Here is a 13,575-nt window from a genome sequence, read left to right as displayed (position 1 = left end):
CTATCTTTCTGGTCATATTGCATTAGTGAGAATTTTCAGTACAATATTGAGAAAGAGTGGTGACAGGGGACATGCTTGCTTTGTTCCCATCTCAGGGGGAGAGCACGTAGCTTCTCATCATTAAGCATGATGTTACCTGGAGGTTTTTTTGTTTCTTACCATCTTGATGAAGTTATGCATTATTGCTGCTAAGAGTTTTATCATGAATGGATGCTGGATTTTGTCAAATAATTTTGCTACATCTATCAACACAATCATGCAATTTTTCTCCTTCAGTCTGTTTATTACTGGTGTTGTTGGATTGATATCTACCATATTTGTAGCTTTTCTATTCATTGTTCTTGTTTTTGTTTCTTTTTTAGTCTTCAACTCTATCTCTGCCTTGTAAAATTTTAATTGTACATTTTATATGATTCCATTTTCTCTTCTCTCTTAGCATATCTTGGTTAAAAAATTTTTTTTATTCCTTTCCCTAGACTTGCAGTCTTTATCATCTCTATTTTTTAGTCTTTTCTCGAGTGTCATGTAATGGGAACCACATAGTATGGAGCTTTTCTGGCTCCATATAACTCATCTAACTCTACTTTCAATCCTACTGTACCCATTCATGGGTTGTGTAGGTGACTTAGAATATTCCTAATTCCTCATTCCCATTCTTTACATTTATCATTAATTTCACTTATTCACAAGCTATAATCATGGAATATAATGTTGTTGGTTTTGTTTTAAACAAAGAATTATTGTCAGTCCAAACCCAGATGATTTTAAATAAAAAAAGCTTCCAAATAATTTATGGATGAAAAATAAATGATGAAAATAACAAGATATTTATATCAGACACTAGCAGTGCTACCAAAACTTACAGGATACAGGTGAATTGGTACAATGAAATACCACCTTACACATGTTAGAATAGTTGTCACATCAAAAAGACAAAAGGTAACAAGTGTTGGTGAGGATGTGGAGTAAGGGAACCCTCCTACACTGTTGCAGTTGTAATTGTAAAACGTAAATTTTGCAGCCACTATGGAAGATTTTTCCTCAAAAAATTAAATTAGAACTGTGTGATCCAGCAATTCTATGTCTGGGTATTTACTCAAAGGATATGAAATTATATTGTCAAAAACATATCTGTATCCCTATGTTCATTACAACATTATTTACAATAGCTAGAACACAGAAGCAACCTAAGTGTCCATCGATGGATGAATGGGTAAAGAAATTGTGACATATATAATAATGGGATACTATCAGCTATAAAGAAGGATATTCTTCCATTTGCAACATGGAAGGACCTTGAGGACATTATGCTAAGTGAAATAAGAGAAAGACAAACACTGCATGATCTCACATGTTTTAAAAAATATAAAGTTTACACATGTGACTCTTTTTGTTTACACATAGGTCATCAATACAGAGAATAGATTGGTGGTTGCCAGAGATGGGGGTTGGGAGGAAAGGATGGGATAGAGGTGGCTCCATACAACTCATCATACATAGGAGAACACGGTCAAAAGGTACAAACTTTCAGTGAGAAGTAAGCCCTGTGAGTATAATAAACAGCACAGTGACTATAGTTAACAATATTGTATGCCTAAAAATTGCTAAGAGAGTAAATTTTAAAAGTTCTCATATGAAAAAAACTGCAACTATGTGTGCTGATGGATGTTACTGAATTTATTATGGTAATCATTCTGCAGTATGTAAATACATAAAGTCATTGTGTTTTACACTTAAACCTAATGCAATATTATATATCAATTATATCTGAATTTGTAAAAAGAAAAATAAAGGATAGGATGAACAAAATAAAAAACTGAATCTTGGGGAAGACTATTGAAATAGTCTGGCAAAACTATTAAAAAAGGTACAAATAGGAATGTTAAGAATGAAATTAAGAATAATAAGTATGAAAAGAATTAAGGAAAGAAGGAGGGTCAAGGATAGAGATAAAGTACATTTTTAAAACAAACTATGGTATTTGCATAAAAGAAAATACTATAAAGTATTAAAAAGTAAAGTTAAATAATAATGTACCAAATAGGTAAATCTGGATAAAAGCAAGGTACAGAAGTATATCTAGATGACAATATTTATGTAAATATTTAAAATACTCAAAGCAATATTATATATATTTTGGGTACAAAGAACATGTCAAAACTATAAAAGTGTGGATGGAAAAGATGCACACCAACTTCAGAATTATGACTACTATTCTGCACTAAGATCAGTATGTATGCCAGTGTAAAGGCAAAGAGCTTATGGTAGCAAATGGGTAGTGCAGATCTGGACTGAAGCTCTATTCGAAATAAAGGGTTAAAGTATTTAATTTTTGGTAGGTTTTGTTTCTTTCAACTAAGCTGGGAACATCTCTTTTTCCTGCCCTTTGAACTGCCATGGGTTTTCTAGAGCTCTCTGCACAGGCTTCTATGTATGAAGGGTCTGTTTCAACTTCTTTCCTAGACGGTAAAGTCCCACCTCCTGTCTCCCCAAGTTATCACGTTACTTTCTGGATAGTTTGGTTGAGACATTGTAACTGACACACAGTAACGTTCCTTGTGTCTTTTGAAATCATCCCTCCCATCCTTCTGTGTCCTACTGCCCTTCCAGTTCCTTCCCCCAAGCAAAAGCTGATCTGATTTCTGTCAGAATAGATTAGGCTGGATTTTCTAGAGCTTTTATAAATACAATCATACAAATTTACTTTTTTTTTTTTTGGTCTGACTTTTGTCACTTGGCATAATTATTTGAGATGCGTTCATGTTGTAGTGTGTATTACTACTTCATTCCTTTTTATATTTTGGATATATTTGTTTTCTTGTATTTTTATATATTGTATGTAATTTTTATGTATGTTTTAATACGAATTTATATATTACATATTTATATTATTTTACATTATTTATCATATATCTACATTGTGTAGATATATTGTAGTTCATACCTGTTGGCAGGCATTTGGGTTGTTTCCAGCTTTTGGCTATTATAATGTAATGCTGCTATGAACATTCATGCACAAGGCTCTGTATGAATATATATTTCCTTTCCTTTCCAGTAAACACCTAGAAGTGGAAAGGCCTAATTATATGATAGATGTATATTTAGCTTTTAAGAAACTATCAAACAGGTTTCCAAAATGGTTGTGCATTTTTCCATTCTACCAACAGTTTATGAGCGTTCTGGAGCCATGGTGTCCTCAAACATTTTAATTTTAGCCTTTGTAATAGGTCTTTTACTGGTATCTCATAGAGATTTTAATTTATATTTGCCTAATGATTAATAATTTTGAGCAGCTTTTCATGTCATCCAGTTATCTTTGGTGAAGTGTCCAAATTTTTTGCCCGTTTTTCTAATTGGATTGTTTGTCTTCATATTGCTAAATTTTGAGAGTTCTTTAAATATACTTGATAAAAATCCTCTAAATCCAGATTTAAGCTTTAAAAATATTTTCTCCCAGTCTATAGCTTGTCTTTCCATTCTCTTTAAAGTATCTTTTGAAGAGAAGTTTTTAATTTTTATTCAGTACAACTTATCAATTTGTTCTTCTATGACTTGTGCTTTTGATGTATCTAAGAAATCTTAGCCTAACCCAAGGTTATAAAAACTTTCTCCTATTTTTCTTCTATTGCATAATTTTAGATTTTACATTTAGGATTATGGTCCATTTTGGGTTAATTTTTATTTATAATGTAAAATACAGGTTCAAGTTCATTTTCAGGCATATGGTTACCCAATTGTTCCAGCACCATTTCTTGAAAAGACTTTCTTCACTGAATTGCCTCTGAATGTTCGTCCAAATCAGCTGTCCTTATATACAAAGGTCTATTTCTAAACTCTCCATTCTGTACTATTGACCTATTTTGTCTACACCACACTGTCAGGATTACTCTAGCTTTATAGTAAGTCTTGAAAGCAGGTAATGTTAGCCTTTCAAATTTCTTTTTCTTTTTCCAAGTTGTTTGGTCAATTACTCTAGATCCTTTATATTCACATATGAATTTAAAAATAAATTTATAAATTTATATACCTCCCTTGTCCCCCAACACACACAGAAAAGCAAAGCCTGCTGATATTTTGAGTTGGATTGTATTGATCTAAAGATCAATTTGGGGAGGACTGACATCTTAACAATATTGAGTCTTTTGACCCATGAATGTAGTATATCTCTCCATTTACTTAGGTTTTCTTGGTTTTTTTAAGTGATGTATTATAGCTTTCAGTGTATGTCTTTCACATCTTTTGTAAGATTTATCCTTAAGTACTTCTTGATTCTGTTGTAGATGATATTGTTTTTTAGATATTTTCATTTCTGATCATATGTTGTTAGTATGTAGAAATGCAATAGACTTCTTTTTTATAGATCTTGTATCCTGCAGTCTTGCTAAACTGATTTATTAGTTCTGTTAGTGTTTTCATCGAGTCCCTGGTTTTCTTAATAGACAGTAATGGTATCTTCAAACAATGACAGTTTTACTTCTTTGTCCCCAGTCTGGGAGTCTTTTATTTCTTTCCTGTCCTTATTGCACTGGCTAGAACCTGCCATACAAGGTTGACTAGAAGACATCCTCATCTTATTGGGGATTTCAGTGAGAAAGCATTTAGTCTTCCCCCTTGACAAGTTCTATGAGTTCAGTGTTTCTACATTTTCATGTGCTGAAAGAAATACCTTCCCTAAGTATTCTTAATTTCTTCTCAGTAGTCAGTATTTCATGACCACAAAGTATAATTATGGTAATTTTTATAAATGTTATTTTTTACTATTATAAATATAATGCAATTTCACTATAAAAAAGTTTTGGAAATTCATAAAAATGCAAAGAAAATGAAAATTACTGCAAATACAAATCCATGTACTACTGCAATACTTTTTGATTATTCTTCTTTATATACTACTGAAATATTTTGATTATTCTTCCATAATTACATGTAATTGTGTATATGAAAATATACATATATATATGTATACACAGTATACTTTTAATTTGGTATTGTGCTGTGTAGAAAACTTTATATATTAACCTCTGCTTCTAGTTATGATGAAGTAGCTTGATTCACACAAACCCTCCTGTTATGAACTACCATGAAAATTGAGAAAACTGCTGCTGTTTGAAGGCATTGGGGAGCAGCCAAGAAAGCCACGATTTAGGGGATCAAATTGAAGTACAGAGAAGAACAAGTGTAGGAAACACAGAAAAGAGCATGAAGGCCAACATACATGTAACTGGAGTCTCAGTAAGAGGGACAAGAGAGAATGAGATAGAACCAAAACTAGGAGAATGCTGAGCATTTTCCAAACCTTAAAAAAAAAAAGAAATGAAATCAAGTCACATATTTTAGAAGCTCTAAAAATTCAAACCTGGATAAATATAAAAGAAGTCACTCCTAGCCCATCATAGTTTACCATCTGAAAGACAAAATTGAAGACATAATTTAAAAACAGTTACAGAAAAGGGCATCGAAGAGCTATAATAAGGCAGGAAACTACTTTGCCAATAGAAACAACGGAAGCAATAGTAAAATGGAATGTCATTTAAATTGCTGAAATAAAACAAGTGAAAATCTAGTATTTCATATCCAGTTTTTATTTCAGCAATTTAAACAAAAGCATGTAGAACCAATAAGTTAATGAAGTAGGAAAAACTGAATAGTAAAAGAATTAATTTTGATCCAAAAGAATGTAAGAAATGGGAAAGGGATGGAAATAAGGAGAAACAGAGAATGAAGAATAATATAGTAGATACACCCAAATATCATACAACTACATTAATAAAATATGAACTAAATACTCCAATTTAAGGACAAATATTGTCAGACTGGATTAAAAAACCTACATCAGGCTTACATGGGACACATTTTATTTTATTTTTTATTACAATATAGTTGACATACAAATTGGTTTCAAATATACAACAGAGTGATTTGATAATTATATACATTACTAAATATAATTGCAATAAGTGTAGTTATGGCCTGCTACCATGCTAAGATATTACAATATTATTGGTTATATTTTCTCTGTTGTAGGGATATATTTTAAATATAAGGACACAGAAAGGTTTCAAGCAAAAGGATTTAAGAAAAGATATTCCAAGATAATACTAAGAGAAATATAACTGGTATAGCTGTAATATCAAAGGAGAAAACATAGAACAGGAATTATAATCCAGTTAAAAAAAGATACTGTATAATGATGAGTCCATTCCACAGGGAAATATGGCAATCTTAAGTTTGGGTGCACTTAATAAAATAGTATCAAATTGTGTAGCAAAAATTGACAAAAGCATAAATAGGAAAATCCACTATCATTGATGAATACTTTTTAACAATCTTGGTAACTGATAAAACCACCAGATAAAAATACCAATAGAGAGATTTTAACAACACAATAATAAATATGACTGGTTGACATATGTAGAGTTTTGTGTTCAACAAATGCAAAACACATGTTATTTTCAAGAATACATGAAATAATTAGAAAAGTAACCATGTGCTACTGGGCAATGTTTCAGCAAATGCCAGTGAATTGAAATCACACTGTGTTCTCTGTCCACAGTGTAATTAAGCTAGAAATCAATCATTTAAAAACTAGAAAATCCCAAATATTTGATGATTAAGCAACTGTTCACATATGTATATACACATAGACATACATTTGTGTTATATGTTATATATGTTTCGAATGTACCTTCCATTTTTGTTTCGCTTAACATTATATGGTGCTTTCTCACAAGTTTTGCTCATGGACAAAGCCTAACTTTCTTGTCATTTTCTTTACATGAAACTGCAGAGAAGCCAAATTTATGTAGTTCCTAGTAAAAGAGAACAGAGTGGTTAAAGGAAAGCATTTGTATTTCTGCCACCAGAGGCTTCTTCCACTGGTTCTTCCAGCCTTTCTCAGTAGCTCAGACTCTCTCTTCAGATGATTCATGAAATGCACTTTATTTGGGCTTTGCCTGCTCTTGTGGAAGGGAACTTTTTTAGAGGGAAGTGGGGTAGAATCCCATGTTTTAATTTGCTGACTTCCCCAAAGGGAAGGTGGAAGAAGAAAATAAGAATCCAAGATAACTAACATTGAGGTTATTTCACTCAGTCCTCAAACGTGAGGTGTCTGGGGTGAGTTTCCCTTTTTGCAGAGGAAGAACTCAAAGTTCAGTGACACAGCAGCATTGGAGCCCAGGGAGGCCCTGCTCTGCTTCAATGGCAGCACTGCTGGGACAGCAGGGCAGAATCAGGACAGTGTGTTGGGCAACTTGTAACATTTAGGAAACATGCATTAAGTCCTGGTATCCTCAAAGGCTTTCAGAAGCAGTTTGTCTTGGTTAATAAAGCCATTACACACATTTTTAGAAAGCCTAAAGTATCTCAAATTGTCCACAATTATTTGTTACTAACAATCTTGTAACCTTGTGAAGACCAAAGTACTATACACATCCAGTGATTTGCATTTTAAAATTGCATTCACTTTTCCCTTTTGTATAGCAATGTAGTATAAATGTAACTTTAATTTAAAATTACATTAGGTATGTGGGGGTGGGAGGCGGGGGGGAAATAAGTGAAGGAGATAAAGAGGCACAGGCTTCCTATTATAAAATAAGTAAGTCAGGGGATGAAATGTACAGTATAGGGAATACCTCAATAATATTGTAATATATTTGTATGGTGATGATGGTAACTATACATGGTGGTGAGCATTTACTAATGTATGTAACTTTGAATTACTATATATCTGAAACCAATATAATATTGTATATCGACTATAGTTGAATAAAAAATTACTTTAGCCCCCAGTATTTAAGAAATGGAATTGGAGCCTCAATCACATTGTTCTTTAAAAATAAACCTGTAACACCCTAGCTTTGTTTTTCTTGAATTTAATTTTAAAAAGAAGAGCTTTTAAGTAATTTAAATAGAGACAGGTTACACCACTGGAAGAAAAGAATTCCTTAATTTTTGAGTAACGCTTTCCTCACTCTGTGGCTGTTCCGCTTGGGGTGGGAGGGGGAGGCGGGCGGTCAGCCTAATGCAGTTGCGGCTGCGCAGCCCCGAGCATCCCGAGTGGTCCCGACCTGGAGGCGCCAGCGCCCGCCTGGGGCAGAGGGAGACTGACGCGCTTGGGCTGGAGCCGCAACCTCCCCAGAGCCCTCTGCCTCCCTATCGCTCCAGAGCAGGCAGGCCAGCCCCTGCGCCGGCCAGGTGAGCAGACGCTGCAGTCGCGCTTGCAGTTTCCGAGGGCGCACGGAACCTAGGGGCACCAAAGCTTGTCACTGCAGAATGTGCCGGGGGATCCCCGGACTGTAGGGTGCCCTAAAGCAGGAGAGAGGGGTTTGCATTTTTCCAACAAAGGGTAAGAACTCTTTTCTCTCTAGCACTTATTTGACGTATTCAACTGGTTAGAATAAGATCTCAACAGGTAGCAGGGAGCGATGACGTGGGAGCAGTTTTGGGGCGCCCACCACCTATCTCCTAGGACCCGCACCTCTCCCTACAGTTGCACGTGGGCAATACTAACCCGCACTTTGAACCCTGCTTTGCAGCCTCCAGAGTCCGCGCAACGGCGTGCTAGGAAGGCAGCCGGGAACGCGCCTTCAGGAAAGACATCGCGCCGAAGCCGGCTTCGGGACCAGAGCCCCACCGGGCGGGGCTGGGAAGGGGTAGTCCTCTCTTCAGCCCTCGCCGAGATGCCCAACGCTTCGAGTCCCGAGCCGGGACTGGCCTGCCCCAACGCGTCGAGCCCGCAGCCACCGCCGCTGCCGCCGTCGCTGGCCGTGGCCGTGCCGGTCGCCTACGCGGTGATCTGCGCCTTGGGGCTGGCGGGCAACTCGGCGGTGCTGTACGTGCTGCTGCGGGCGCCGCACACCCATACGGTCACCAACGTATTCATCCTGAACCTGGCCATCGCCGACGAGCTCTTCACGCTGGTGCTGCCCGTCAACATCGCCGACTTCCTGCTGCAGCGGTGGCCCTTCGGGGAGCTCATGTGCAAGCTCGTTGTGGCCATCGACCAGTACAACACCTTCTCCAGCCTCTACTTCCTCGTGGTCATGAGCGCCGACCGCTACCTGGTGGTGCTGGCCAGCGCCGCGTCGCGCCGGGTGGCCGGCCGCTCGTGCCGCGTCGCGCGCGCAGTGAGCCTGGCGGTGTGGGGGCTGGTGACGCTGCTGGTGCTGCCCTTCGCGGTCTTCGCCCGGCTCGACGACGAGCAGGGCCGGCGCCAGTGCGTACTAGTCTTCCCGCAGCCCGAGGCCTTCTGGTGGCGGGCGAGCCGCCTCTACACGTTTGTGCTGGGCTTCGCAGTGCCTGTGTCCACCATCTGCGTCCTCTACACCACCCTGCTGTGCCGGCTGCACGCCATACGGCTGGACAGTCACTCCAAGGCGCTGGGCCGCGCTAAGAAGCGGGTGACTCTCCTGGTGGCGGCCATCCTGGCGGTGTGTCTCCTCTGCTGGACGCCCTACCACCTGAGCACCGTGGTGGCGCTCACCACCGATCTCCCGCAGACGCCGCTGGTCGTCGCCGTCTCCTACTTCATCACTAGCCTGAGCTACGCAAACAGCTGCTTCAACCCCTTTCTCTACGCCTTCCTGGACGACAGCTTCCGCAGGAGCCTCCGCCAGCTGCTGGCCTGCCGCGCCACCGCCTGACAGCCCGCCAGGCCTTCCCGGCCCCGCGCCGGGGTTGGGGAAGCCCGCGCGCTTCCGCCAAGGAACTTGTGGAGACGTGGATCCTCGGGCTCCACCTCAGCCCTAGTGAAGCCCACGCGCCCTGGCTGTGCCCGCAGTCTGAATCAGCCGAGCCTCCCGGGGATGCAGGAGCACCGAGTGTGAGGACCAAAGAGAACACACACTGGCCGCTCCCTAATGCCAAAGGGCACCGAGTCCACCCCGAAGTAGACACGGGAGAGGTGAGGGGCGGGAAGGGGTGGCATTGCCGGGAGCCCTTTCACCTACTCTCCTCCCCTCGCCCCAAACTGTCCATCTGCCAGGCTCTAAGTGGCGTCCTGGACGCGAGGAGGGGAGGCCCGAGGGTGCCGCGGCATCGGCTCCACACTCGCCACAGCACTTCGTATCTTCCTCCAGGCAGCGATTATTTGTGCTTTTGTTCAGGCTGGCGGGCAGCGCCTGGGTCTTCCCCGCCCTGTAGGCTCTCTGTGGCCACCAAGAGCACGGGGATGGCTGCCTGAGCCTCTGAGACAGGGAGACAGGGGAAAGCGCGCGCGCGCGCGCGTGTGTGCACGTGTGTGCATGCGCGCGTGCGGGGTGTTGTGGGTGTTGATTGTGTGCGTAAGCGCGCGTATCCCGGGAGGCATGGGGTTTGCGTGAAGGAGGCTAGAGCTTGGCTGTGACCGCCTCTCACGGTGTTAAGAACAGGGATAAGCCCTTCCCGCTGCAGCCCCTGTCTCTCCTGGCATTCCGCTCTCCTACCCCTTCTCTTGCTTGAAAACGCTGGGTAGTCGGACACTCCCACCCGCAGGTCGTCGGGGACAGGCGCGGAGTCGGTCGGGCGCGCGGTTGCGGCGCCCTCTTGCGGAGCTAGCTGCCCAGCGCCGAGCATCTCAACGTGCAGCCCCGCACCTACTAACCTCTTGATCACACCGCGCTGACAAAGTCGCCGCTTCCTTCCACATATGACTTCGTTTTTCCCACACCCTTTGCCCAAGTCTCCTACGACTTGGACCAGTACGCTGCAATTCTTTATGTATTGAATTTTCAGGCCTGAGAATTTTATAAATACGTATGCACTAATCTCACAAGTTTCTGTGAGGAGCGAATGAGATGAAAGAGAAATGGCCTATCTATTTCTCCTGGTATTCCTTAGCCCCTTCGTCCTACGGAAAGTCGGGAAGCTGTAAAGGCCTCGGCCCTCTTATTTCCCTCTCCTGGATTCCTTTCTACAGGGAGCTGTGGATAACGTATCCTTTCTTCTTTAAAGCCAGTTGGGTCAACCTGGTAAATATTTGGTTCTGTAATCACATGGGAGACCGGCCAGTGCCCTACGTTTATTGTATCTCTACTTAATGGAGACAAAGTGGATTAAGAGAGAGGACTGACACTTGGGTTTGCCCAGCCTTCTGCAGTGTACTCCTCAGACACGAGGGCAGAGCCTTAGCCAAACTGTTGTGATTGGTTAGTTTTAAAAGATCTTTTTTTTTTTCCTTTGGGGGTGAATTCCAAACAGGAATGAAAATTTCTCTAAATATTTGTTTCCTGTGGCTCAGTGAAATGTTTGAGAAAGAATGTGAGTGTTGCCAGGTGATTTTGTTTACTTATTTTGATGGGCATTAATCAATTTCTCAGTTATTTAGGTATAAAATACTTTGAAAAAATATATAGAAGAGAAAAACTCTCCTTTGGCTAGGAGGAAGCAAACTCCCGCTCTGATTTTGGTGAATGAGAATTGCTTCTTTAGTTATTAAAATTATTAAGAACAATTAGATAATGCATAGCTATCAATTTTGAAAATGTACATTTAGAAACCTACCTTGGGTAACCAATAATAGTAAATTGTTCAAAATACAGTTTTTCATCTCCAATAGATTTTGAAATGATGGCCACTATGGCATTTAAACAGTCCTCTGATGGTGGGCTTTAGAGGCCTCTTGGAATTCATTGTGGTATCTTTCAAATTTCTTGGAAACATTTTGTTGGTTTTTTTGTGACTCACAAAATTCTTTTATGAATCCTCTGTAATTTTTTAAAATTCAAGTTTTAAGCTTACACTGTCTAAGGGGATGGATAAAGAGTAAAGTGAACGTTTGGCTGCAAACACAGCCAGGCATAATCATCTGGATTTGAACTGCATCTGTCTTCATATACTCAGTAGCTGTACATTGACATTCTCTGAGCACAGACTGGGGGAGAGCCACGTGACCCAGCTGTGACATTGCTGTGTTGTACTTAGCAAGGCATGACCAGCATCCCAATATGGCGTATGTGTGATTAAATAGGGTTCAGTAGTTCGGCTTCACCCTGGCTTTCCAAATCATTGGATAAATTGTTGTATCATTATTCCCAGGTTCTGGCCTTCATGTTAGCATGTAGAAGTCCAAACTGTATGTCTTAGTCTTCCTTTTTATGGCTTAGGTACTAGGTAGAATAAATGCAAATAACTGTGCAAAAATAGAATTTATTTACCTCATTGTATTGAAAAACTTTTTAACTGTGTTGAATTCTTGCAGCCTTCATGTAACTCCTGTTTGTTAGACCACCTCTGATATTTTTAAATGCCTATTTGGTTTTGGTTACTTAGCAGTTTTATGTAATATACGTACTTAGGCTTTCTCTTGAGAAATGCAGAAGGTCTGTTGGTCCACACTGATGGAAGTTCAATTCAAAATAAAAACTGAAACATTCTGTGTGATACATGAATATCCTATTGTCTGAGAAAATGGGCTCCACAATTCAGTCACCTTAGTATTTATGTGTTGATTTTTAAAATGCTGCCTTCATGGAGGAGTTATCTGATGGGTAAGCAGTGTCTAAACAGAACTGTTTGACAGGACAAGATTAAGAATGAAGTCCCCTCCCTTTTATTTTGACTTATTGTGAGAATGATGTAAAACTGCCCAAAAACTCTGCTGGGCAGAAAAAGATGATAAGCTTTTATCCTGTAATCACAAACTTCATTTCTGAAATATTTGAGCAGCTTGTGGGAAGAGTGAGAAGGGAAGAGAAATCACTTAGGTTATTAGTACACTACACACACATTGCTGTTCCAGCCAACAGGAAGCCAGACATGGCTCAAATTCATGCAAGGTAGAGAATCTAACCAGTAAAGCCCTTGAATTTATTGAAAACTCCCCCTTTCCCAGTAACATGCTGGGAAAATGACAACAAACAATATCCCATCATGGATGGCAACCATCTGTGCTTGTCCATGTTGAGGAAGAGATCAGAGAATGCTTCACATAAAGGTCTCTTTTTAAGGCAGCTTTGGGTTTGGACCTTTGGTCACCATTTTATATGCAGAGAAACTGAGATACTGCAAAGTGGGTTGATTTGGCCAGGCCCACAAGATCAATCAAGACCAATCAGAACCATCTGCTTCCCCTTCTAGGAATTGGCTCAACCTATTCCAGCAGAGATGAAATTGGCTGTAATGTATAATTTGGAATTATTAGACCATAGAAAACATTGATGTCTTTGAAATAGTGGATGAAGCAAGATACATACTATTATATTATGTGATACAAAGGGAAAATAAGATTTAATAATAAAACTTCAGTCCTAACTCAGAATCATGAAAGTCTATGGTGTTGTTAAATGTTATATAATTCCTTTACCAGGGCTGGCTGCACTCATTATTCAACTTCAAAAGCTCCATAAACATTGTAATCTGCATGCTTTGGACATATGGAGCTGTGTTCAGGGTGGACCACTGATGCAGAATAGAACATTGATTGCATTTCTATTTATATAGAACAGAATTTTGCAATGGATGGTGTTATCCTTAAATTTAGGGAAAGGTACATTTATGTATCCATATCATATCTCACAAGGTTACATCATATCACATCAATTAAAAGAAAAAAATGATAGGGAAAAGGAAAACAGTTAAAATGACATCCTGAGAAACTGT

General features: G+C 39.9%; 1 protein-coding gene across 1 annotated transcript; it reads left to right on the top strand.

Moving 5' to 3' along the window:
- The first annotated feature begins 5,854 nt into the window (after nucleotides 1-5,854).
- On the top strand, nucleotides 5,855-13,144 carry NPBWR1 (neuropeptides B and W receptor 1). The gene has a single exon (XM_073229514.1). It carries the CDS (start codon nucleotides 8,424-8,426, stop codon nucleotides 9,639-9,641), a length of 1,218 nt encoding a protein of 405 aa, XP_073085615.1. The 5' UTR covers nucleotides 5,855-8,423; the 3' UTR covers nucleotides 9,642-13,144.
- The last annotated feature ends 431 nt before the right edge of the window (nucleotides 13,145-13,575 follow it).

Source organism: Manis javanica, chromosome 2 (genome assembly GCF_040802235.1).
Source record: "Manis javanica isolate MJ-LG chromosome 2, MJ_LKY, whole genome shotgun sequence".
Lineage (NCBI taxonomy): Eukaryota > Metazoa > Chordata > Mammalia > Pholidota > Manidae > Manis > Manis javanica.
This window is presented reverse-complemented; position numbering and strand designations above follow the sequence as displayed.

Coding starts and splice junctions, on each gene's coding strand:
- NPBWR1 (XM_073229514.1), top strand. CDS start 8,424: ATGACGTGGGAGCAGTTTTGGGGCGCCCACCACCTATCTCCTAGGACC.